The sequence below is a fragment of the Apteryx mantelli genome, chromosome 3, assembly GCF_036417845.1.
Source record: "Apteryx mantelli isolate bAptMan1 chromosome 3, bAptMan1.hap1, whole genome shotgun sequence".
In the NCBI taxonomy this organism is placed as follows: domain Eukaryota; kingdom Metazoa; phylum Chordata; class Aves; order Apterygiformes; family Apterygidae; genus Apteryx; species Apteryx mantelli.
In genome coordinates, this window is record NC_089980.1 from 23,797,388 (window position 1) to 23,825,208 (window position 27,821).

Sequence of the window (27,821 nt, forward strand, 5' to 3'; positions counted from 1 at the left end):
TTTTCGTGCTTCATTTTACACACTTCAGTCGAACTCTCTGACAAGTCTTTTCCAAATGTACCTAAAGAATTTGGGGACCAAAATGTCTCAAGTGAAGTTTGGCTGCTTAAGCTGGATCTCCAGGTTGGATATCCTATGCAGCTTGCTTCTCTGAGAGCTTGAGAACTCAGATAAAAAAAAATAGTCTCCTCACCCCCAACCTATCCAAACTCCTACACTTAACTATTAAGGCCACTGATAGACAGAGCCAATACACTCAATCTTTAGAAATAAAATTGGCATTAAATGTATCATTTTCAACTTCAGTACAAGGCACTACAAAGACTAAGTATTTCACCACCTTCTGTGCTACTTTTCATGAGAAGGGAAGGAAACTAATCTTGGACCAGAGTCATAGGGATCACCAGCATCCGAACCTGACTAAGAACCCAGAATTGGGCCTTCCAAAACTCCCACATGCCCCCAGCTCACTCACATCATGCACACGCTCATCAGAAAACTTACCGAATGGGACAATGATGGGGCAGGTAATGCTATAGGCCATGATGACAGTGAACACACATAACATCCAGGCATACATTGCTCCAAATTCATATTCAAATGCTTGTTGCTATGAACAAAAACAAAACACCCCAACTCTCATTTCATCTATCAACACGTCAGGAATTAAGATAGATTCAGTAAAGCAACAATTCACCTTCTTTTATTCTCTCCCTATGAGGGACCAGTTATTTTCCTGAGAGGCATAAACAATGTAATTAGACAGATATAAGTATTATGTGTTTTGAACAGTCACACTTGCAGAAAATATGCTACTTCTTTCATAACCTCAAAGGAATTCCTCAAGGAATCTGCTTTCATCTACAAGAATCAACTACTTAAAACCATAAGGCAGAAAATAATTGTGCTTAACTCTCAGAACCTTGATCTCACTACAAACGCCATTGAATCTGTACTGTTCCCTGCGTTGCCTTTCACAGTAGCTCAAGATATCAAAGCTTTGGTGTGGTCAATATTCCCCTTTTTTGATTCCTAGCTGAACCTCTTGGGATGTGAAAACAAAATGGTTTTGTATTGTTTAATTTCAACCAGAGCAAGGGTAATATGCAACAGTTAACAGAAGTGACTGTTTAAAAGATACTATTAAAAATGGAACCCACCATTTAGATCTGTTAAAAAGAAGAATGGGGGCAGCTGTATACAGGTTTAACTTAAGGTGCCATTCTAATATCTTGAATTTCAGGCTGCAAGAAGGCACATCATCTGGAAGTGAAAGCCCAGTTCTTAAAATGGGACATAGATGGACAAGTACTTCTGCTATGTGTATGTTCAGATTAAGGTATACACTCACATGACTGCAAGTTTGCACACACCTGTGGGCTGACAGAACAAATTCTAACTATGTACAGACCCAAACTAAAAAAAAAGTTTAGAAGTGTATTATAAATTCAGAAGTCACCATAAAACTCTCACTTGGAGCTATGAAGAGAATAATGTCTGAAGTTCAGAGCTTGGATTTTTATTTGTGACCACCTCTGATGTGAATAAATACCTCACAGTTTCCTATGCTGCAAAGGAAGGGAATACGAGGCTTTTATGGCTGATCAAAATAAAGACCAAAAAAGTGACAGGAGTTGATAATTAATGCTATGAAGAATGGGGGCTCCCACTGTTTCTGATAAACACCAGTCATTTAACTGCCCCCCTGCTAAGAAGGGGCTCTAATACCTGTTTAATATTTTTCCTTTCTGCTGTGGACTTAGCCATTATCATGCGTATGGTGTAAAGGATGAGGCCAGGTAGGCGCAGCAGCTCCATCCCATTGCCAATGAAAGCAGAGGCAATCACGTAGTTCACAAAGAAGGCTCCCTGGTCAGGCAAAAAGACGCACCTACAAGGAAAGACATCAGACAGTAACTGGAAAATAGACTAGCAAGTAGAAAGGGCATACAGACAACAAATCCCTATCAGCTTTGGAAATATCTCTCCATAAAGATAAGCACTGGACATCATAAGAAGTGGCTAGAGGACTTCTCTTAAGATTATCATCTTAAGTTAAAAAACAGTACCGTACAGCTTTAAATGCTGTAAGTGTGCTATACTGTAAGGGCGTATTTTTATGATGCCATTGCCAGTGAACCTCTAAGAAGGTAGCTGAGTCACAGAGTTTGCATAAGGAATAAACTGTTCAGGAAGAAAAACAGCAAAATTTGATGGATGGCTGATAGCAGATGAGAGCATCACTTGATGTCTGCAACGACAACTTGAGACAAGATGAGATAAGACTGCAGCAGGATGATAGTCTCTCCTAGCTTCCTAGCTCAGTAACTCCTAAATATCTTCTTGTTACTGATTTTGAAATAATACCTACAAACCTAATTATGTCCTAATAATTATGCCCTATTCCTTCTGCTCAGCCATTAACTAGCCTCCATGTCCAGCTCATAATCAAGAGCTTGTAATAATCAGTATCTGCAAGTTTGCAATCTTGGGGTAAAAACATTCAAATTTCTTTAAAACAAGTCAGACTGTTTTTGAAACAGTACTTGATCTCACTGTAACCCTTAGGAGGATCTCCTGTCAATGATATGCAACAACCCTCAATACATTGTCCGGTCTTCCCTCATTTGCATTGTATCTGAACATCTTTTCTTATCTTCTACAGAACTTATAAGGTTCTGGGAACAGAACCACCTCTTTATTGAATGTTTGCACACAGTATTTAGCAGAAAAAAGTAAGGAACTTCAGAGCAAAAGTGTCTGCATTCTTCTCCCCTTATTCAGAAACTCCATGTCATCCCACAGGGTATCACCCCCAAGCAGATTTTGATAAACATTAACCAAAGTTAGTCAAGAGCAAAAAAAATTCTGAACAATCCTGCAACAAAGAGTTGGTCATACTTACTCCAGCCTGACTGTAGATTCAGATGATTCTCTGTCGAACAGCCAACGGAAAAAAAAATCAAGGCTGAAAGAATGATGATTAATGTAATTCAGTCTCCAACAACTTAGTACTGCGTAAAAATAAAATCGTTTCTCTTACAGGAGTTCAGATTAGAATGGTGGATATAGAGAGTTTAATCAAATAATCTGTATCTTTAGCCCTATCATGGTTACCAACACTCAGTCAGAAGTAGGAAAGTGATATGGAAACAAAATAGAAGCATCTGCTTCATACTAAAGTTTTAACATTTCATTTTTAATAGACAGCATATAGAAAGGAGACACATTAACCAGCGAAACAGTACAGCAGCTGTTGTACAGGTGCTAAGAAGGCAGAGAAGGAAAAGGACAGCTATAGCTAAAGCATAAGACAGTCAGAAAGCTGGATTCTCAGCCATGACAGGGAGTATGGGTAACTTTCAACCATTTTGCCACCAACCTTCCAGTATCTTAGATTCCTTTGCTACAAGAAATGCTGGACTTAACTCTTTAAAGGCTGTAAGGTCCTCAGAGAAACCATAACTTTGCAATCTAATGGTAATGACAATAATGGCACACACTGCAAGGGGGTGGTGGTAGATCAACTATACATCAACTAGTAACTAGAAACTAAAGAGAGTTGTCTCATATTATAAAAATATCCAAACATTAATATATTAAACTATGATTCATTACCTGGTCAGACCAAGGGAGGGCAGAATCAACACCATGAAGATCAAAAAAATGTAGACTTTATGCATCATAATTCTGTTTTCTCCAGATCTACCAACATAAAAAAGTTACTGTGTGAGAAACACATATGAAAGATTTCCATACCTGAAGGATTTTGCCAACAGAATGTCAGCACCTGTGAGACTTCCAGCTTCCCTACCACATCACCTTGTTATGCAATACTCACAAAGCACACACCTCTGAGGCGTTTATTAATTTTGATCAAGCAGGCCCTCAGCCTCTTCTTAGAGGCAGAAAATGTTTCTGAACATTAATACCAACTCTGGATTAGCAATACTATCGTCCTGCACCACTGGCAAGGAGATGTGGGAACAAATCACAGCTGGTCTCTGATCCAATGATACTCACATCTCTCAATTATTTGTAAACAAATAGCTCTTCAAATGTTAGGCCAAGAGGGAATGGGCGGTTCTTACGAGGGCACCAGTGCCAAGAAACCAGACCCTCAGATAAGCTACCTGACTACTAGTGCAAGTGGCACATCTTTGGGAACAACATAACGCTACTAGTGCTATGCCCCTGCTACAGTAGCAGGAACATCTGTGTACTGACACATCACTGCCACAGAAGTGCAGCGATTGCCATAAACAGTACAAATGGTGTTAAAGGCAGTATCTGCTAGGGCATTAAAACCACAGAGTTTTCATTATAGGATCACGCAGCCCTTGGGCACTGTAGGACTTACCAGTTAGCAGAACTATACCAAGGCTACAAACGGTATATGAAATCAGATCTGTGATAGCTAGAAAGTCTAGCAAACTGTTTCAACTAATACAAAAGGGCTCAAAGCTCATGTACCTAATGTAGCTGATAAAACAGTCACTGAAAAAACATACAGCTTTGCCATGATGTTTTACAAGGGAATAGCACAATAAAAAAGATTTGCCCTTAGATTAAAAAAAATAAAGAAACAATAGCTGCAGGCATTATGGAAAAGACTGAGTGAAATGAATGGTATTATACTTTTATCCGGCTGTAAGTAAGAAGTTGATGACGAAATCTGGTGTGCCAAATCAGGCTCTGCCAAGAGTTCTCCGGGTTAACAGCACGTCACTGTGCTTGATGTCTCTAGACTGCTCCGGTCATGCCTGAAAATCTTGTTTTAACAGATCTGCTGGGTCTTGGCTGTGTAGGTCTTCTCAGATCATAGTATGCAAGAGCACCAAATTGTGCACCAAGAGTTACATACAGACCACTTTTCCATACAAAACAACAAAAAGATAGATGCCCTTTTTGTAAGTAACACATCATAGCTGGTGCACTTTTGTTGAAGCAGGATACTGGAATTCTGTGGTGCTGAGCCACTAAGTGGCTCTGAAGGACAGTACTCCCCTGGGAGCGTGGGGTCTTGCACGCTGATTCTTGTTATAGGGTCTGCTTAGACATTTTTGTTTCTGATTAAAATTTAAACACAAAGGGGCAAAAAAACAAAAGCAAATCATGCGGTTAGACTACACTTGCTGTACTGATTACAAGTGACAACTCTAGAATACTGGTTATAACACTAGAACAAGATGAAAACAGGTCATTCTGTACTACGAAGGGTCTGTGGACTTAAGAGCTCCATGAAAGCTAAACATTGTCTCCATTTATTATAGTAATTCAGCTGATGAGGTAAGACCAAAGTAGAGGAAACTCTTGCTTACTTTGTCCAGTGGGACTCCAGCAGAGTTGAGTAATACACAATTGTTGGTAGCAATGCTGAGAAGGACCAGAGCAAGAGCGTTGGGAAAAACTGACTGATGATGGGATTCTAGTGGAAAAAAACGTAAAAGACAAGTGTTAAGAATATTTAATGTAGCTGTGGTGGAATAAGAGGGGCTGCAAGAATTTGCTTTTTGTAAATCATAGCAAATTGGACTGTAGAAATTATATTCAGGTGCAGATTTAAAGAGGGGTTTGTCTGGTGTGCCAGATAAAAGACAGGAGTAGGATTGGGAATTAAATTCCATGAGACTGAAGTCTCACAAGTGTTTTTTTTTTTTTTTTTTTTATGTAGTTTCCACCAGCCTGGGGAAAAAATGTAAGATGAACAGTTTGCAAGAAACTTTAGCTGTAGTTGAACTGGATCCTGCCATCCTGGTTTGGAATCCAATAAGCAAAACAAAACCATGGTATTTCACTTCAGCATTTAAAATGAATTCCTCCCTTCTCTTGATAAAGTCTGAATGCAATTTGGACCCAAGATTCTATTTTTGGCAAAGGTATTAAATTACAATATTTAAAATTATGTAAAATGGGAATATAACTTTTACTACAAATAAATATAACATTCATAATGATAGAAAGTTTCAGATCAACTTACTTCAGTCCAGTGTTAAGGAATAACAGAGGATCAAGAACCTAATTGTGGGCACACTGTTTTTTTAATCTGTAGGCTATGTAAAACACTCCTGAGAATTTCAAATGAATTTAGTTTATGATTATTGTTTCATTTTCGTACTATATACCCATCAGTTCATCAATATTTTGGTACTGATATATAGCTACATACAAACATATGGCGATACTCACATTAAGGTAACGAATAGGTTTAGTGACATTGAACTTGTCCATGGTTGAGATTATTATGGAAGGAGTAGTAAGAAAAAACAGCACAATAAAAAGCAGCAGATTAATGCAAAACCATCTAAACCACCATTTCAGCCCACGCACTGAAAGATTATTCCTGCCAAACAAAAGGACATAAAAACAAGCAGTAAACATCTTGCTGGTGAAAAAAGTATACTTTCTGTCAAGTGACAGGTGGCACTGCTTCTTCTAAATTTGGCTTTCATATTTAAGTTATATAACAAAGCACTAAAAAAACTCCAGTTGCTATTAGAAATGAAGAAAACAGTGCCACCTTTCTTGAAGGATAAGATAAATTGCACTTTCAGAAGAACATATTAGTCCTTCATAACACTTTAAAACACAATGCCCAACACTTTCACTATTTAATAATACAGAAGTACTAAACAGGAAATTAGAATGAGAAGAGATTGAAACTATATGGAAAATTTTTGTAGGGAGACAGAGGTGGAATCTACCAAGAAACTGTTAAAAAAAACAAAAAACAAAAAACAAAAAACAAAAACATCCCCTCCTCCCATCTTAAAATAGCAACCATGGATCTTAAACAGCAATACAGTTCTTAAACCTTATCTGAAGTGGTCCCCAAAAGGATTGGAATGATTTGAACCTTAGCCAAAGCCAACCATTCAGAACTGACAGAACAGGGATAGAGAGGCTCAGTATTAGCCCCCTTAACAACCACTCTCTTGGTGAGCCTACGTAAGTAGCAAACCCCTTTGCCTCCTCTTCCTCAAGGAGAAAAATCTTCAGGGATGTTTAGAAATGCTTTGTAAATGCTTCAGCCCACTGAGTCTCATGGATAACTTCCTGTATCCCTACAACAGTGCTTGAAGGAGGAGGGAGGAGGAAAGGAAGCAAACACATGCGAGAATCCTTTAATGAAAAAGGCAGATTAAACTGATCCTACTTGAAAAGCAGCTTGCAAGAGGTTCTTAATTCACATCTCAAAACACCACAGCTGGAAAAACACAGCTAAGAAATATGGTTGTTTGCTTTGTGGTTAAGATTCTGTACTTTACTCACAACTGCAGTTCTAGAGAAAATTTCTCAGTTATTAGAAACTGATGCCACAGTCACATTAAAAACTTTTCTTTTAAAAGCATTATGAAAGAAGGAAAGTTACTCTTTTTTTAAAGTATGTTAGATACAGATGAAATACAGTAAACTTGTGTGTGTTTGTGTCAGGCAATAGAAGTGTCATCAAAATTGTCATATAAACATGGATCATACTGATCCAACCTTAAGTTATTTGCAAAGCAAATTCAGTGGTTTTTAGCCTATAAACATGACAGAGGAAGCACAGGAACAGCTTGATTGAAAAAAGCATTTACCTATTTTCAGACAATCTCCTCTAAGTGGTGGGTAAAGTCTGGAAAATTTACTGCTTCAGTAACAACAAGTTGCTAACCTCAGATCTCAATAGTAGATATGCATTAACCTCAACAACAAAAAAAAAAAAAAAAAGAAAAAAAAAAGAAAGTGCTGAGGCACAGATATTAATCTCAAAAGAACCACCATCTAAATAGGAACTGCAGACAGGATAGCAAAACTGAGCCTCTGAGAGACCTCCTCAGGATCACCGAAGAACACCAGTAATGGAAATAAAGATGCACGGCTCCCAAATCCAAGCACTATGTGAAGACATAGGGTTAGAGAGAATGCACCTGAGCCCTCCTCTTCTGCCCCCATTCTAAACCCACATTACCATAAATAAACAGAAGGCAGACAGGAAGCTTACCAACAGATATTCTCAGGATATGGAGCATATGTAACCCTCCAGTTTGATATACGGAGCTCTCTACTGTAGGATGATGGCTGGGGTTCTCCTTTACACTTAATACTCTGACATTTGCAGGCATTGAAGTCCTTAAGGATACTGTAAAGGAGGAAAAAGAGGAGGAGGATTTTTCCAAGTTTTTCACCTGAAAAATGCTGCATATATCAGGAGGGAGATTGGCAATAGTGGTAACTTTTTTTTTTTTTTTTTTTTTGCTTTTAATAACCAGAGATTAAGATAATTTTTAGACAACAACATAACATCACATCATGCATGTAATGGCCATCATATAAACAGTCATTATCACATGACTTTGAGATCTGACAAAGCTTGCAAACAAGAAGTAATTGTGGTTTGAACTGCTCAATGCTTCTACCAACATGAACAGCAGCAACAACTTGTATAAAAAACAAAAAAAACCCCCCAAAAACAAAGAAAACCACACCAAAGTCTGAGAGCCCTCCATGGGAGGGGGAAAACAAACAAACAAACAAAAAAACCCCCACCCCCAACCCCAAAACACCTCTTTAGGGAATCACAGCTGTTTTGCTGTTTTCAAACCAAGGCAGACTAAAGGAGTAGTCTGCACTCTCATTTCATTACACCAATACCAGAACTAGCCAATTTAGCTTTGAGTACCAATTCTCAGACTTTTAGCATGCTGGTATCCCCACAATGAGAATATTACCTTCTTTCGCCCACTCCCAAAATAAACTCAATACTTGATTTTCTCTTCTAAATTTATTTTACCTTAATTTTATCTTCTAATTTTATCTTCTAATATCATTAGGTGATTGACAGTCAATGTATTTAAACCAAATTTAAACATGGCCGGAATAAATGCTTTCAAAGATTTCTCAAGACACACCAGCAGAAGTGTTAGGCATATACTCAGGAGTAGTACAACTGTGTGTGTTATGGTTAAAAAGAAATTCCACTCCATTTAAGCTCTGCTACACTAGCATGGAAATAGTATACATTATCTTGAATGGTTGGACTGAAACTCCTGAACATGCTTATTCCTCAGTGGTGTTTCTAACATAAAACAGAGGACCATACAGACTAAAACCAAGCAAAAAAAAAAAAAAAAAAAAAGATTTTTCCCCTTACCAGGATTCAAGTAGTGAGATGTCAAACTGTCAGCATCTTGCAGCAGCAAGAATTTAATAAAGTTAATCACACTTTGATCATTTCTTTTTTAAACATACATCTGAAGCAAGTTTTAGGGCTTCCAACCATAACACAAAGCACCATCATTAACCAAGCTTCTACAGCCACATGACTCCATGAATCTCAGTCCCAGCTTCCTGCTTCTCCCATTCTATTTCAGGGCTCTGTGGAGCAGAGACTGCTAATGGCACAAGGTAACTTTCTGATCTGATGCTAGCCTCAGCTTCAAGTGTAATCTAACGTATTTTTCCAGAGGACAGAGTCCACTGCATCAATTCCAAGCTAAACAAACCAGAGTCTTTTCAGGTTTTTGATAACTCAACTCAGAAGATGCAGGCAGGGCAACTCAGAAGACACACCTAAAGAGAGAACATCCCATCAAAACTGTACGTATAAGGGAATCTAACAGCTAGAGAAGAAACTTCAATGCTTATTTCTTCCTTGAGTTTCACAGCTTAAAAGGTCATTTCATGCTCCAGATTCTCTAAATACAGTTTTTAACATAGCAAAATTAGAAAAGGGACAGATTTCACCCCATAATCACTTCTCGATTACAGAGCAGCATGCAAAACATTCTCCAGCATCTCAAATTCCTGCAAGAAACCTTACGTCTCGGACTTTCTTGATGCCAAAGACTGGCTCTCTAACATGACTTGAAGGTCAAGACAATATTGGCAAGTTAAACCAAACAAGTTATGAAGTGTGTTATTTTTATAACAGAAATATTATCCTGCTTCCCTTTACCCTCTCTGTGTTAGTAAGAGATGCCCACAAACTGCCCACAGAGAACAACTATATGCATTTTCACTAGAAACATCCGAGTAAAAGACGATGAGCAACTTCTGATATTAGGCCTACCTATGTATCTATAACAACAGGTAAGGCAGGTATATAAAATGGAGTAAATGTGTCTGAAGTTGGAGAGGCAAATTTTGACAGTCGTATAAATAATCTGCAAGCAGAAAGTATATTAAAACAGATTGTAAGATGGTAGAGAAGGTTAAGTGACTCAAAGTAGTAACTATTACTAAAAATTAGAATATATGGTGTAACTTTTGCAACAGTCCCATATTACCAGGCAAATTTTGCTTTGACCCTCTTTATCATATCTTACCTTTCTAACAACTTGTTTGTTCACCGTGCTGCTTTTCATATACACATATAAACACACTGATTTATACACACACACAAACATATGATATAAAAAACCTGAACACATATATGCATTCATTTTACTGAATCCTGCAGAACAGGTTATTAAACTTGCTACTTATTTCCCGAAGACACAAGAAGTGGTCAATAAAAGCTTCCCCTTTACTCTGCCAAGTTGCCAATGCTTAACATCCAGAGACTACCTTGGAAACAAAGTAATTCAGCATCTACAGTTAGGTCCAGCCATTGACTCCTACTTTCAGATTACTAACCAGCATTATAACTTGCACCCACCACAAAAATTTGTCAATTAGACCATTTACACACTAGAAAATAGAGAGATCAGTAACTCAGATTCATGAACCAATTACTCTGGTTTTCTATTAACTTAGACTGATGGATTGGATCCTGCACAGAAGAGAAAGTTTCCTTAACCCAGTAACTCTCCAGGGCCATTCGGACTCTTACATCACTAATTTCCTTGTCTGAAGTACGAACGCTAAATGCAGACTTCTAAGGAAGCTTACTGGTAAGCAGAATAGACCAAATCCACAGGACGGTGAAGAAGAAGAAAGGAAGAAGAACCAACATAAGCAAACAAGTGACACAAACAAGAGATCAGCTGTACTAATACAGTTAACAAACAAGACACCATACAAAACTTACTATGTCGCCATGGATTTCTCCTGAAATGTTACAAAAGCCATTCCCAGTGGTTTATTATGAACAGTTTGTTCCTCTTTTGCGTATTCTTCTGTCAGTTTATTTGCAACTTTGGTATAATAATCTATAGCATCTTCCTGTTGGGAAATTGATGACTGTTACATCCAAGTAACAGATGGCTAGTATCTTAATTAAAATACAGCCTACACAAACCACAGTCCCTCTTCCTCCTACTACTTCCACAAATTACAAATCACATCACGATATGAAGGCAAACAAATAGGAAGTTTTTCTTTGTATTACAGCTTTTGCATTAAGATCACATTTCAAAAGTTTTGGGCAATTCCTTTTCCGTACTGTGCAAGAACATGAAAGATGAGCTACCTGCGATAAATTAATTTGCTGAAGCTCAAAAAGATGTCACACAAAAAGTATTCTTCTCTACTATTATAATGATCTACCTAGCCATAAATAAAAATGGACACAATCTCTTACCCTTTCACATCCTCTTATTTCACAACAGCAGAACTGACCACATGGCTTAGGGTTGATTTGGACTCGCTTGCCATACTTCTGATGTAGATGTTTATAGTAAGTCAGGCTTTTTTCTGCCTGTTTTCTGGACAAAAAAACCCATCCATAACACTTTCCAAGAGAAAAATAAATCAACAACAAGCTTAAGGAGAATATAATCCCCAAGAAAAAAAGTTATGTCAAGGACTAATAACATAAATTAGTCCTCAAAGATACCCACATACCTTATTTTGACTACATAATGCAACTTCTTTTCAAGCCCATAAGAGCATTAGACAGCCTAAGACTTGTAGCCAGGTTCCAGAAAAAAAACCAACAACAAAAAAAAAGTTATTCTAGTGTAGCCCAGAACACAACCTTTTTCCTGCCTGTGACTAGTATCTCTGGCCAAAGAAGCAGAGTCCCAGAGTTAGGAATTAAAGAGCTGGGTTTTCTGCTTTGCATTGCCTGATAAAAGCAAGCAAGTCAAAGCTTATCCTATGTAACATACAGGGTATCCTACCTACAAGAAATGTAGGTTAGATTTAGATTATGAACAAAGATACCTTTTTTTGAATAGATGAATAAGCCTGGCTACATCATAACATAGCTGGACCTCTAGCACGTTGCAGGTTGGGTAAGCAGCCCTGAGAAGGAAGCAATAAACGAGAACAGTGAGAACAGAAGTTACAGTGAAGATGTTTCACAAGAGCATCACTGATGCCTGACTCACATCTCAGTCAAATATTTCATTTCTGAATGAAGCATCATAGAAGTGGAGACACTTCCATAGAGACACTTGCTGAAAATTGTTTTAATATGAGATGTGCAGCATTATTCACAAATAAAGGCCATGTGGTGCCAGGAATGAAAAGTGTGAATTTACAGCCACTTTCTTAGATTCTAACTTTAATATCAGCTAACTAGCTTTATTGAAATATGATATTTTCATTCTGGTCTCTATTTTGTAAGTCCAATACTACAATATGGATTTTAAACAATGCAAAAGCCAAAGACACTTCTGCTTCGGGCAGGTAAAACTGCTGGGACAGTTTTAAATCTCCTGTTCCTAAAGATACTACTCAAGCATGGAACTTACGTGAAATGGCCTTGTACGGTCTCTTCACTTGCATTTTTGGGAAGACCAGTTACAAATAATGTGCACTTAACCTGCAAGAGAAAAAGCACTCCAAATCTGAGGAACCACACCACTAATGAAAAAACAAGAATACGAGGTAAGCAGTAACACAGCACAAGCAGCTGTGTTGGGGGGTAGGGGGAGAGGAGGAGAGGAAATTCTGATTTTAATGGGAACTGCACCAATTTGAGATAGTACCACATTTATCCTCTATGTTGGTAATAGGACAACAAAATTTCACAAATTCCACCCTACATCTCTCCACCTCCTTTTTCACAATTCACTCAGTGCAGTTTTGCTTTCAGTGAATTCCTTCATACTTAACGTCAGATTCTAGCAAGAAAGAGGCATCTTAGCATTTGCCTTTTTATTATTATCCACTTTGAAACACGCTAAATGGTTTTACACCAAATACAAAAACTTACTATATCTTCCTCCTTGTACGTGACATACTTCATGTGATGTCTCATGAAGACAACAGTCAGAATCAGGTAAACAACAGCAAAAACCGTGTGCAGCCAGAGAAGATTGTTACTGTGGGACAAAACATGAATATGAGAAACAGGAAGAATTAGTTACCTAATTGATGCAAGTAACTATCAAAACGTTAAGCAGATAAGAACATCACTTTGAACCCAGATGGACAAAAAAAGGTAGTAAGTGGTAGATGGTTATGTCCATGAAGATGCTTTGGACAGTGATCAAGGTTACCCATAACATTTTATCATAAACAAGTTACAGATCTTCAAAGACCACAGCTATTCTACAACATGGACAACTTCTAGGCAGCATTTGGCTTGCACCTTCTTATTCGTATGATCAATAGCACGCTCCACACTATTTACCAAACAGTTTTTATTGATCTTACTAATTTCTGTGATGAGCACATAACTGAACTCTCCTTGAACACAATCTTTACCCAATTTGAACACAGCCTGAATACAGGGAGTAAAGTCTGCTTCTCCAGTAGCTCCTTTCACAAAGCTCACAAAAATTCTGCTCTGTGAACAGGTTTACAGTTTGTAAAGAGCATTAATAATCACAATTAACCTAAAATAAAGGAATTTGTTTTCCAGATTAAAAAAAACCTCCAAGTACATAGGAATCATTGTAAGGCTAAGAGAAAGAAAGTGCATTGGCAAAAACGCTAACTGGACTTAAGAGCGTGTATGGGTGTTTTTTTTGTTGTTGTTTTTTTTTTTTTTTAAGATAAAGTAATACAACAGAATAATTGTACAACTTTGCAATTCAACTATGTTATAGACTTTAAGTCTCTCAGATGGGAGAGTCATGTACACACATAAATCTGATGCAAGAGAATTTAAGTCATCTGAGCTACACATTCTAGTAAAACTGCCAGCTTTATTTTGCTTTCTGAAGTATGGTTTATTTTAACGTGGAAAATTCTGAAAATAACACTGCTACATGAGCAGTTATTAGCCAAGAGAAACATGTGGTGTAAAAAAGTAAGAGCAGAGAGAGTAGAAGCCAAGTTTCTAGATTTCTTATCAGCACTGCAATTGCATAGCCTGAAGCAGAACATATCCCAGTTTCAGTTGATGAAGCATGAATAAGTAATTCCTACCCCATGAGGCATGCTGCAAGTATCAATTCATGTGTTTAGAGACTATGGCAGTAATCAGACAAAAGCATAGAAAATACTCTTCAAGATTTACTTACCCAGTTTGTAAATTTACTATAGTTGTTCTTCCAAAACTATAGGGATCTTTATCTGAGAAAAAAAACAAAAAGCATCAGCATAATTAACTGCTGCAAAATTCATATGCAACCCATGAGAAAGCCAGATTTTATTTATTTTTTTAAAAGCTTGATATGCTTCTCGTTAAAGCTGATCATGGTCACCTTTAAAAAGATTCAGAATCAAAAGTAATGCTGGTCTATACTGTATTGCATTTTAAAGTTGGAATCCTCTCCCTCTGCCCCAAGATTATATCACTTACAACCCAACAAGAGAAATAACAGATTATTTAAAAAAAAATGAATATTAGATCTCTGCAGCATATTACCTTCCTCCTTCCAGTCTTCCTTCACATCCATTAACAACCTTGTTTAGGAACCAGGACCTATTTCGTTCACATTTTTATTCCATCTTCACTGGTTTCTTATCTCAGCTGTTCACTTAAACTACTTGAATTCAACATTGCCAAAACAGTATTGGTAACCTTACTAAGGTCAAGAGTGAGAAAGTTTATACACTGCTGTCTCTCTAAATTTCCAAGTATTAAAAAAAAAAACCAAAACAAAAACAAACACACACACCGAAATGGAAAGTGAGTGAAAATTTAGTTTGTGAAGGTGGAAGAGCTATAGTGTATTTGGAAAGCTAAACCATCTTCCAGCATAAGCTGTTAAATCACATTACAAGCTGGGCCTGCCCAACAGAAAGAACCACAAATGTCGAAAAGTAACATATGGCAGGGGAGATGGGACAGGGAGAGACATCAAAGCTTCCTACTTTCTTTTCAGCTGTATCTCCTAGCACCACAAAATTTAATGCAGGAAATTAGAAGTTGTATCCTCCTGTTTCAGAAGGACAGGCATACTCTGCCATTTGAACTAGCAAAAGAATATCTACTGGAATCCAAGGGCCCGTTAACATGTCCAAGTGACATATCAAATTGTAGCTAGAGAAGGACAGTGCACACAAATACATGTGTATTACAAAATCATGTTTGATATAAAAATGCATGTAGTAACTACACCAGAAGAGCAAACAGTGCTCAGTAAGTTCTTCAAAGGCATTGGCATTTCTTTCTTTACTTTACAAAGAAGGTAAAGACAGCAATTGGGACTAAGGTTCTGTTAGGTTTGTTTCTGTAAAATTAAGGATGCTGGCTGAGAATACAGAGAGGGAAAGCAAGTTAGGTGAAATGACAAAAGGATCCTTTGAAAGGACACACACAAAAAAAAAAGCAAAAAAAAAGAAAACAGTGTTCTTAAAGAAGGCAGATTATTAATATAATCAGAGAATAGATATGAAAGATACCATAGGAGGAAAGTCAGAGATGGAAGTTCCCCAAAGAAACACTACTAAAGGCACAGGTCCAAACTATCCCACTACAGAGGAAGACTAAGAAATGTACTCAGAAAGCAAACTGGTAAGTTACAAGCTCTTTTAAGCACAGGTAGGAGTAAACAAAACTAAATCACATTATTAAGGATAACAGAAGAGAATAATCTCTAGGGACAAAAATCAGAGGTCAATATACAAAATAAGACGTAATTGTGGTATAAGAATGCAGCGGTATACTGGCAAGTACTCTGTTTGAGAGATCCTGGGAAAACTAAATTAATCACTGCTTTTTTCTACTGCTCTTCACCAAAATGTTCAACTGTGAATAACTGTAAACATGATCTTAACAAGACTGATAAATCCAGTTTATACCTGACTTATCAAAAAGAAAAAGCACAGATGAATAGATAGTCTTCAAGTGGCTAAAATCATATAACCTGTAGCTAGTGATGTCCCCCAGGGGTCAATACTGGTCCAGTATTGTTCAGCTTATTCATCAGTCACCTGGATGAAAGGACAGAGCGCACCCTCAGCAAGTTTGCTGATGATACCAAACTGGGAAGAGCGGCCAGAGGGCTGTGCTGCCATTCAGAGAGATCTGGACAGGCTGGAGAGGTGGGCGGAGAGGAACCTCATGAAGTTCAACAAAGGCAAGTGCAGGGTTCTGCACCTAGGGACGAATGACCCCATGCACCAGTACGGGCTGGGGGTTGACCTGCTGGAGAGCAGCTCTGCAGAGAAGGACCTGGGAGTCCTGGTGGACAACAAGTTGACCATGAGCCAGCAACGTGCCCTTGTGGCCAAGAAGGCCAGTGCTATCCTGGGTTGCATTAGGAAGAAAATTGCCAGCAGGTGGAAGGAGGTGATCCTCCCCCTCTACTCAGCCCTGGTGAGGCTGCATCTGGAGTCCTGTGTCCAGTTCTGGGCTCTGCAGCGCAAGAGAGACATAGAGCTACTGGAGCAAGTCCAGCGAAGGGCTACTAAGAAGATTAAAGGACTGGAGCATCTCTCCTATGAGGAAAGGCTGAGAGAGCTGGGCCTGTTCAGCCTGGAGAAGAGAAGGCTGAGGGGGGATCTTATCAATGTGTGTAAGTATCTGAAGGGAAGGTGCGAAGAGGATGGGGTCAGGCTCTTCTCAGTGGCGCCTAGCAACAGGACGAGAGGCAACGGGCACAAACTGAAACACAGACACTTCCATCTGAATATGAGGAAAAGCTTCTTTACTGTGAGGGTGACTGAGCACTGGAACAGGTTGCAGAGTCTCCTTCCTTGGAGATACTCAAAAGCCATCTGGACACAATCCTGGGCAATGATGCTCTAGGTGACCCTGCCTCAGCAGGGGGGTTGGACTAGATGATCTCCTGAGGTCCCTTCCAGCCTCAACCATTCTGTGATTACAAAGGAGAGAACAATTTGCTCTCCAATATGACAGGTCAAAAAGTAATGGGCTTAAGTTACAGCAAAAGAGATTCAGATTGGACATCAGGAAAAAATTTCTAAACTGTGAAGACAAAGTTTCCACACCTGACCTATGAAAATCAGTAACAACCTTAGAAGAATGCTTAGACAAACACCAGCCAAGAGGGCGTAGGTAAAGTTAATCCTGCTTTGAGCCTTCCAGGTCTGGTTTTCTGTGACTACAAATATGTAGTCTGCCATCTTGTTTCTGATAACAGCTTTTGCCAGACACTTAAAGAATCCTTCCTGCTACTGTCAAACAAATGGTCACACAAAATTACATGCACTGGACTTAGAGGAAAAAAAAAAAAAAAAAAAAAAGGATCTTGCAAAGTTTGTCATAACAAAAGAGATCCCCCAAACTTTTGCAATGATATAGAATAGTTGATTCTTCCAAGAATGTAAAATATTCTTACCAAGTAGATCACCTGACAGGTTGACAGGCAGTATGATACACACAGACAAAATGCTGATAGCAATCAGCAAACAAATGATGTGACGCTGGAAGGCAAGGTAATGTATGGCATCTTCACCACATCTGTCATGGATCTCATCATCACTGCATCATAGAAAAGCACACAGTCAGTCTGTGTAACTTGGGGTTTGGGTTGTTTTTTTAATACATTAATTTCTCAGCCTACCCAATGACTTCTCCACCAATTCCTATCAATGTTCAACACTATCACATTCTTTTGTAAATAAGTTGACCATTTTTCACTTTCAGAAATATATTTTCTTGCGTAATATCAACACACAAAAACATGAGGGAATTTAAGATAGAAACAAGTGATCAGAAAAACAAACATAAATACAAGTTCCTTTTATAAGCCTAGAAGCCAAAGTCATCTGCCATGACTTCCTGCTTTATGAGTGTCACAAGATGTTAAATCCGGCTCTCAAACTTTAAGATCAGACTGTGACAGTGTTCACTCATCTCCATAACGGCTCCCCATGAGGAAAATAATGACATGATCACCTTACTCTTATGACCCTCAGTTAACAGAAGATATTAACAGATTTTGGAAAGAACTACCATCATCTATCCATTGTCAGCAGGACAGACCAGTAAAATATGAATCCTTGGAAAAGGAAGGAACTGAACATAGCAAAAATGGAGAAAGACAAGATAAATCCTCACCCCCTTTTTTTGTTTCAATGTGCACAGCTAGAGGTTGATTTTTATCTCTCTTGACTTAGAGAATCATGATTTTTAAAGAATCAACATCACATGTCTAATGCTCAGTTTCTGGAAAAGGATGGGGATGGACTTTCCCTACTTATCAAATTTCATCGCAAACTAAACCACCAGTTCTCCACAGAAATCCTTGCAGGAAAACCCTGATTCCTGCCCGGAGCGCTACTAGCTTCAAACAGGGGAACACCCCACAGTACTCTTTGAAGGATATAAGCCTAGAACCTAGTTATTAGCTCAGAATCCATATAAATGCCACAGATTCGTTCTCATCCACACACTATTCCTAGGCCAGTAAATTCCTGGGCTGCTGACAGAAAGGTGATAGTATCCTGAATAAGTATTGTTATATACTCACCTTGCTTTTATATCTTTGGTCACCCCACTATCAGCCAACATACTAGGAGTACCTTCAGTTTTAACTGTTTGTATTTAATTCTATCTACTCTGGAAAAAAATTAACATCTTTGAGTGCAAAGCTTTTCTTTTTTTTAATAAAAAAATAAAAAGTGAAAAAAAGGAAAGAGCAAACCACAGCTTACTATTTCTGTTTCATATACTTACTGCATCCGAAAGGCAGCTGTCATCCAAGAACAAAATCCCTACAGATAAAGAAGCAAGTGTTAGGAGCTAAAGTACAAGAAATATTAGTCTCTAAATTGTACAATTAAGAGAAGTGTTTCTATTAACCACTTTTTCTAAATGATGATTTCAGAGCAACAAACTGCCAACTTGTTAGCTAAAACTTACAGAAAAATACTTAACACACTAAAACCCTTTTACAAGGTATTTCATAAGCCTATTTTTAGATAGCATTTAAGATTTCTTTGATTACTTGCATGTTTATTACTTTGGCTTCTTAAATGTCTAAAAGTGTGTCCAAATCCCACCTCCACTGAACAGAAGTCAAGATCAGAAAACTGATCTTAACAGATAGTTTTAGAGCAGAAAACGTGATTTTTTCCACAGAACCATTTCCAAAGACTCTCCAATTTCAAGGATAAGCTACACGAGAGTCTAATACAAATCAGCCAGTTGCAACGCAATCAAAAACAACACTGTGATGAAGTTAACAGAAAGGCTTTTTATCTAGGTTTACAAATCATTCTATGAAACTGTAGAGCAGAGTGTGTTTTTTGTTGAACATTACAATATGGTCCAAAAAAACCCTCTCATGAAAGGCCTTGTAAGTGAATAATATCTAACCAAAAAGATGCATTTTTATTCCAGCTTTAATGATAAAGTTGCTTTAGGGCTTAAAAAAAAAAAGATGAAGACGACTGCACAAATATCAGAGCAATCCTGATCAAACACCAACATGCTTTTGATGCTCACACAACTATTTAGTTACAAGGCTAGATGTTAAATTCATGCATATATGAAACACAAAAACATACGCTGCCACCCTTGGACAGCTCTCTCACGGCTTCATTCTGAAGCTGCAACACAAAATGACAGAGACAGCATGAATTCAAAGACTTCAGAAAGACCATGGATGGATCCAATTAAAAGTTTGGCCAAAAATATATTTGCCACTCTTAACCAGTCTTAATATCAAGACTACCTGTCATTACTACTTGTCTCACACTTGGGTCGTTTCCTCATCTTCATGAGGAAAATGTGCTATAAACACCAACTAGGTATTATTTGCAATGTGAACATAATGTAAATAACTTTTAGTTCAAAAAGTTAAGTACAAATTACTTACTATTCTTCCCCTTCTCCCCCATCCCAAACATTATTGTAAAATCTTTCTACTAATTGAAAAAAGTTAAAAACAACAGTGAGACAAGGTACTGATTTATGACAAGCATTAATTTGTCAGGCAACCAGGAGAGATTACCTAAAATGATGATTTTGATGAAAACACAGTACACAATTGCACTACTGATTTTTAAACTGAAAGACTGGTTTGTTGGGCTAGGTGGAATGGCAAATTATGGCAGCTTCTACAACATACTTTACAAAAAAATAAAAATAATTTAAAAACTTTACATAAAAAACATACCAAAACCCTGTAATACCTACACTGTCATATTCAAGCTCTTCAGGTACTGATGAAGATGTTGACAACCGGCTATACCTTGATTCACTAAAATACAGGAGAAGATGATTAAGTATTTTTAGTAACAGTTGCTGGAATTCCACAGAATTATTTCAGCTGTAACAATTCTGAAGTAACTAGAGAAAGTACTATAAAAACACATTTCCACTTATGAAGGCTGTAGTTTTCACATTGTAGCATAAGCTTAATTATAAAAACTCATGCTGTATCTTGTGTCGAAAAGGGAGATGTGAGCTCCTGAAGTACAAGAGCATATAACTGAACTAAAAATAAAACTGAAGCTTTATTGGGATATTAAACAGCAGTAACATTAGAGGAGGCAACATAGGTTTAGAAGCCTAGACAGGATAAGTTCTACAACATAGATTCCTGGTCAGATATTCCTCATTACAAGACGTTACCTCTTTTCCCTCCATCTCTCTTCCTTCATCTTACAGCCATTACTCAAGTCTCCTCTGCACAATTCAATCCCTTAATTCCAGGTTCCCACCCCAATCCAAATTCAGTCCTAGACCAAGACTAAAAACAATTAGAGACTCTGTAACACTCAGTAAAAATAGAAAAGTATGTTTTCAGTTTGTTGCTAAAAATAAACGTTGCAATGGCGATATGCCCACAGCTACAGGACAATAAATGCTAAAAATACAGTGTACATATAGATGTATCTAAGCTAATTTTGACCTAGCTGGCTCAGGTGACAATCCAGTGGGGACAATAACATAGGCTCCTATGTGCCTGAATGCTCAAGGATCTATATGCCCCGCACAGGTCTCTATAGTCCACATAGAAGCCTGTACCAGAGCATCTTCATTCTTGCTGTCTGAGCTACCTGGATTAAAGTTGTCTCTGCTATTGCCTACTTTTTTGCTTCAGCTACTTCTCACAATTGTACGTGGCTTCAATCTAAATACACACTTTGAACCCCTTTCTTTTGCTTAGTTGCAGATATTATATATGTCACACTACTAATACCAGCAAGAAGCTCACTGTTAAAGTTAACATCTGCTTCACAAAAGTAAACAGATTACTAGCTTTTAAACATCTTAAAATGTCATCTTGCAGAAATAATGCTAAAAATCAAAAGCTCAGTTGATCTATTACTAAAATCAGTGAGGGATTTTGGAAAGCTTTAACATGAGACTCTTTTTATTATTTTTAAGCCATTCAAAAAAAATTATTATGACACAATCCACACAGGGAGTTCTGGGAAGGTACTGGTCTTGAGCCCAGATAAGCACAACAGTTAATATCCTTCTGCCACAGAAACACACTGTAAACATGAACCTGTGGGCAAGTGAAATGTTAACAAACCACCTATTACCTTTTTTCCTGCCTCCACTTCCTGTGTCCACAACTGTAGAACTAAATTCATAACGACAACTGCAAACACACAGCTTTATTACTGACACTCCAAAGAGGAAGTTTGGGAACAGAAAACGTATTTCACACAAAATAGGAGGAGGACATTTTGAACAAATATATGCATGCGATTACAATCATATCTAATTCATACAAAATTCACTTAATTTAAGTCCTCTTTACTGCACTTATTTCCCAACTGGTTTCAACAAGTCAGTTTGATTGCACATCTTCTTACCTTTCAGTTTCTGACACGAGAGCAACACGGCCATAGTCCCAGAATCTCTTTCTTATAACGGAAAACACTAATATTAAAATCTAGAAAATAAAAATAAAGATCTTTTGACTATTTATTTTTCACTTCAGAACGACTATTGTTAGGTGTACAGGAACTGTCAAAACGATGTTGCCCTAACTCTGAAACCAACTTCACTTGTTAACAAACCCAATTATCACCTTGGCATAAACCAACCTGTACAGGACCAAAGGACGAGAACACCAGTTCTCCTGTTCTAATTTATAAAGAAGGAGAAATATATGTAAAAATATTTCTTAACTGAAAGTATATGAAGGTCTGTGACACACAGGAAAAGTAGCAAGCTGTAGTTGAGAGGAAACCCAAACTTTCATAAATGTACCTTTACTATTATTCATTACTCAATACCCAGAACTATGATGAAAGACTTGCAATGCATTTTTTTTTTCCAGTGATGTAACTAGCTGTAGGGAGTTCAACCTCCTTTTCAAGCATGAGAATTACTGTCATCCTTCCTACCATAAGTAATGTATTATTATAGCTCATAAAAAACAGAAAACAATTTTTGATCTCTTCCTTGTATTTTCACTTTTTGAAAGAGACTGAGAAAATAGGGGAAAAAATCCACGTATTTCATAGAAGTACTTGTTTTTTTGTTTTTTGTTTTTAAAAAGCAAGTTGTTCTGTACAAAACAGAACTAACAAGGCCAGTTTTCTATGCATCTGTAACAGAAATGCCCTTACCTCTTAGCCCCTCCTACATCCCTGTACCTGTTTGGCTGGAAAGTGCTGTTAGTGATGTAGCTTATTTGGAGCTATGCAAGTACTGACTGGCCAGCCAGAATATACATCAAGATTATCCAGCTAATTTCTGACTTTCACAGTGAATAAAGCATTTCTGGCCTTCCCCAAACAGGGAACATTAGTTTTGATCTTCCTCCTTTATCTGACCATTACATTTCATGCAACTTGGGTATTTCAAAGATATCAAGTTCTGTAGACTCGGACAACTTTGAAACTGCTTGAAATTGGTTCATGTATTCTACAGTTATTAGGAGGAACTGACAGACAAAATGGGCAAGCAATGCAATATATATAAACCTTACTTCCTTACAAAATCAGCCTAGAAATAATATTCAGCAACCCATCAACTGACAGTTATTAAAGAGATTGCAGTAAACATTATGTCATGAATACAGAAACACAGGAGTTGCCAAATAAGTTCAGTAAGCAGTACTTGAAAAAGAGAGAATATATTGCAGCTAACTCACTACCTAAAGCTGTTTGAAAGGAGGACTCAACAGAAAGGGGCTCAAAAGCACGGACTCAGTGCCTTAAAATTAAACCACAGCTATACAGCATACTACATACTCCAATTCAACAACAAAGAATATCACTACATAATTTTTTGGAACATTTTATTCATCCTCTAGGTTCCCACTGAACTACCAGCTCTGACCTCACACAGGTAATTTTAAGTTCCCCCACAGTGGCTTTCTAGAACTCAGCGATTACATGATTCCTTTGGTCTTGTTTTATTACCAGAAACCTCATTTACAAGGCCAATCTGCAGGTTTAATAGCTCTTTTTCTGGTGGCTTAAAACCACCTAGACCATATTCATGGAAATAACCATAAATTTTATTGCAGTGTCAGGTCCCTCTTGGAGCCTCTGGACCAACACTTAACTTTATTCCTCCTTTTGTCAGGACTCAGCTGATCACTGCATTATCTCCTCTACAGCTTCATGGAATCCAATTCGAAACACATGAAATGACAGATTTTCCATCTTTTACTTCCTCTTGCAAAACAACCAGGATGTTTTGCCTCTTGATAAGCAATTCAGCAATAGCTTTCCCTTCCTGAAAGAGTATCCAGTGCTTTAACTCAGTAAGGAAAAAATGTTCTTGCAGTTGAGACAAAACACAGAAATCTGAGCAACCACTACTAACTCCACCACTGACTTCGCATATAGACCCTACAGTCTCTCCACATCCACGCATCCAACATACAGTGACACCGTCATTCCATGTCTATGTGAACCCTTATAATACTTGAAAAGTGGTCTGAAGTGCCCAGGATGGACTTATCACATTTATATTCTGAAGGTTCTGGGAAACATGAATCTCTACCTGATAACCAGAGAATTCTGGACAATCTAACATTTGAGAAGGCCAGAAGTATTTTCAGTGTAAGAAACAGAACTGGGCTTACAAAAAAACAGGTTACATCAAGCAGCAGGACAGTCGGGATTCCACCAAAAGTTACTCCTTGGAGCACCGTGCTGTCCTGGGCAGTGCTGTAGCAGTACGTCTCATTCGTTGAGTTGAAAGGTATACTTCTATTCCAGAAGTAGACCAGACGAGAATGTCCGACATCCAGAAAAAAGAAAGGGTTCATTTTGTCTTTTCCTTAAAAAAGAAAAAAAAAAAAAGAAAAAAAAAAGTGAAACAGCCACATGAACAGCCACCTCGTGTACATGAGATGTACAAACACTGCAAGTAGCAAATAATGCAGGAAGATTCAAAAAGGAAACTACCTCCTATGATAAACCATATTTGACAACCGCTCCCCTTCATTTGGGAAATATTCTGCAATAACTGACAGGCTCAGTTACTAATAATGTCCAAACGCAAATTCCAGACACCTAACCAACCACGTCCTCCTCTAAGAGCAGCTGAGGAAGGCTACAGAATACCCACATATAAACTTCCCTGTCTTCCAACTTATAACATTAAACTACTTACTTCAGTCTGGATTTTGATTCTAGGAATAACGTGGGTCATTAGATATTCCAACAAACGATAGCATTTTGAAGATATTGCCCCTAGTTCTTGAGCATGTGCGAACATACTAGTTTGTGAACTGTGAATACAAATTTCAAGCTCTTGACATTAACACATTTGATACTAAATCCACAGAAAAGAATTATGACACAAATATACATGCTTCTTTTTCTCTGTTCTTGCAATATTGTGTGATTTTCCTTTTTTAATAGGAGACTTTAACTGAAAGAGCAGCACAGTAATTACAGTGTAACATTAACACAAAAGAGCAAAAAATATTTCTAGTTTTCCAAGAGATCAGCCGTCTATCTGAGCAGATCAGCTGACTAAAATGAGGTAATTTAGTGACATACAAGATCTCACAAGATTCAGCTAGTGATACAAAGGTCCTTTTATCAGTGCAGGAAACTGCTCACTTATTTTGGGGCTTTCCACTTTACACATTTCTTTTCTTGGATCTTTTAAACTTGCTGGTTCTCAACCACTTGGGACAAAACTGTGTTTCATGGAGAACACACTTCTGATTGATAAATTGGTAAAGAAAGCATACCCCAGAAAACTCTGTCCCTTGAGAGCAAAGACTGTAGGGTCTCATCACAAGTCCAGGGACACTACCTGTGGAATATCATGCCTCTGTAAGAGGCCACCACATGCCTCTGCTGACAGCAGTACTCTGGATGCTGAAAGAGACAAGAATATGAATAATTATAAGATGTCATATTAAATAGCAAAAAAACATTATGGAGAACACTTCTCCATAATTTCTGCCATGAGTCTGTCCTTGCTTCCTAAGGAAGGAAGTTCAGCGATGACGCAAGGAAGTTAAAGCTATTTTTGAATGTACTTTGGAAACCTGCATCATAACAACTGCAGAGACTGCATGTGAAATTTTAAGTAACACGGGATCTCATCGGAGACCAATTTTCCAATTTTGAAGACTATTATTTTTAAATAAGCAAGTTGCTAGGAAGATAAAAAACACGGCAACACCTCCCACAGGTGGAGTAGTGCTGCAGCAGCCAAAAGGAGACTGCAAGCGGCACTTTGCGACCTCTCCAGGGGACGCGAGCACCAGTACGTGCACCAGAAACGAGAGATCATCGCCCTTACTTCTGCCGTGACAGGCTGGCAGCGGCCGCAGAGCGGTGCGAGATCGGGGCTGGCAGGGCCAGCTTCCTCAAGCTTCCTTCCACATCGGCAGCCCCAGGGCTCGCAACTCATGCGAGGGAGGACACAGCCCCTTCGCTGCGGGCTCGCCTCCTGCCGCCTGCGGCCGGGCCAAACCCCCTCGGCCTGTGCCACCTCTCCCCGGAGCGGGGGGCAGGGAAGACCCCCGGGCGCGGAGAGCCCGAGGCCCCGCTGCGGCAGAGGCGCGGCAGCGCCGGGCCAGCCCCTACGCGGAGAGGGGCAGACGCGCGGAGGAAACGGCGGTGGCGGCGGCTCCCGGCGCCGGGCCCGCCCGCGCCCGCCCTCCCGGCGGCCGGACCTGCCCTGGCCGGGCCCGGCCAGGCCGAGCCCGTCTCACGCAGCCCCTGCCCGTCCCCACACGGAGCCGCCGAGCGGGAGGGGGGGCCCACCGGCAGCGCCCTCCCCTCCCCTCCCCTTCCCTTCCCCGGCTGCGAGGCTCCGAGCCCCTCCTGCCGCCCCCTTACCCGCACCGGCGCGGTCTCTCCCGCCACGCCCCGTGCCCACAGGGGCTTTGCGGCGGGCGCGGCGCAGTGCAACGTCCCAGCCCCGAAGTTGCGAGTTCGAGCAACAAGTCCCGCGAGCCGCGCATGCGTGCCCGGGCCGGGCCAGCCCCGCCGCCGCGCCGGGGGCGCCGGGACCGGGGCCGGGGCCGGGGCGGAGGCCGACCCGCGCGCCCAACGGCCGGGGTAGCGCGCCCGACAACGGCCGCCCCGCGCGCCCAACGGCCAGGGCAGCGCGCGCCCAACAACGGCCGTCCCGCGCGCCCGACGGCCGGGGTAGCGCGCCCAACAACGGCCGTCCCGCGCGCCCGACGGCCGGGGTAGCGCGCCCAACAACGGCCGTCCCGCGCGCCCGACGGCCGGGGTAGCGCGCCCAACAACGGCTGCCCCGTGCGCCCAACGGTTGGTCGCGCGCGGCCGGCGCGGCCGTTGCTCCCCCACCTCCAACCCTTAGGAGCCCGTAGTTTGCGCGCTGCCGCCTCAGCGCTGAGGAGGCCCTTCTTTTGTTGTTTTTAAATGGGGATATTGCTCTCCGTAGCCACTTTATCCTTGTTTTCCAGGCTGAAATGCTTCCCTCAGGGAAGAGACGCTATATTAAAATAATTGGGGGGTAGGTTCCCATTATTTTTCTTTCGCTGTTTTTTTTTTTTTTTAATGGTGCCAAGAATATTACGTGGCAATTGGGGAATGCAGTCAGCCAAAAGCAGCAGCCAGATTTTATTTTATTGCAGCAGTAGCTGTGAGCTGTGTTAGGAGCTGTGTTTTCCCCACATGGCTGGGTCAGCAAAGCTTTTGGGTTGGAGGCTAGCGTATGCCAGAATGGCCTTTAAAACATCTTGAGCCAAGTTTTCCATTTGTGTAACTCTATTGAAATCACATCAATAGTGGATTACACCAGTCGTCTTAGATGTTCACAGTTTATGAAAATTTTATGCTGAATCCTAAAGACAAAATACTGAAGAATGAAGGGTTTTCAAACTACTTGGGATTTCTAAATTATAATGTTAGGATAGCATGAACTACAGTTCTCTAGTTTGGAGGAAATCATTTTATGCCTCTATGAGTTGCATTAGCAATGAACCTTCTAAGTAATCGCATCCAAAAAGAGCTTTTTATAGCAGAAAAGGAGAAAGGTGAGATTCCAAGAAGGCCGCAGGATTTCACAGTTCCCAGCCTGCTGAAGTGAGCAAGCATGCAGGCCTGATGTGGAGCAGGCCATACACAAAGACAGATAACTCTGAAATAAATTAAGTAATAGTAGTAATACAAATGCTCCATTAAATATTCAAAGCCTCTTGTCTCCACACACCTATAAAGAGAGA

General features: G+C 39.5%; 1 protein-coding gene across 4 annotated transcripts in view; it reads right to left on the bottom strand.

Annotated features, from left to right (window-relative positions):
- The window catches only part of TMEM63A (transmembrane protein 63A), a 34,121-nt gene extending 7,578 nt beyond the window's left edge, over window positions 1-26,543 (bottom strand). The window contains exons 1-21 of one of the 4 annotated variants that reach the window (XM_067292933.1): window positions 26,464-26,543; window positions 25,362-25,491; window positions 24,240-24,436; window positions 22,009-22,088; window positions 20,375-20,438; window positions 19,744-19,785; window positions 18,911-18,948; window positions 17,571-17,713; window positions 14,343-14,394; window positions 13,088-13,196; window positions 12,624-12,694; window positions 12,091-12,171; window positions 11,507-11,630; window positions 11,015-11,148; window positions 7,988-8,125; window positions 6,190-6,343; window positions 5,322-5,428; window positions 3,619-3,705; window positions 2,906-2,968; window positions 1,729-1,891; window positions 505-610 (exon numbers count right to left, since the gene is read on the bottom strand). In XM_067292933.1, coding sequence (XP_067149034.1) covers window positions 505-610; window positions 1,729-1,891; window positions 2,906-2,968; window positions 3,619-3,705; window positions 5,322-5,428; window positions 6,190-6,343; window positions 7,988-8,125; window positions 11,015-11,148; window positions 11,507-11,630; window positions 12,091-12,171; window positions 12,624-12,694; window positions 13,088-13,196; window positions 14,343-14,394; window positions 17,571-17,713; window positions 18,911-18,948; window positions 19,744-19,785; window positions 20,375-20,438; window positions 22,009-22,088; window positions 24,240-24,425 — 1,942 coding nt within the window. In that variant the 5' untranslated portion in view covers window positions 24,426-24,436; window positions 25,362-25,491; window positions 26,464-26,543. Of the gene's footprint in view, window positions 1-504; window positions 611-1,728; window positions 1,892-2,905; window positions 2,969-3,618; window positions 3,706-5,321; window positions 5,429-6,189; window positions 6,344-7,987; window positions 8,126-11,014; window positions 11,149-11,506; window positions 11,631-12,090; window positions 12,172-12,623; window positions 12,695-13,087; window positions 13,197-14,342; window positions 14,395-17,570; window positions 17,714-18,910; window positions 18,949-19,743; window positions 19,786-20,374; window positions 20,439-22,008; window positions 22,089-24,239; window positions 24,437-25,361; window positions 25,492-25,921; window positions 25,970-26,463 lie in introns of those variants that run through there. The other 3 variants (XM_067292934.1, XM_067292935.1, XM_067292936.1) reach the window with 3 other exon arrangements.
- Between the last annotated feature and the right edge of the window lie 1,278 nt (window positions 26,544-27,821).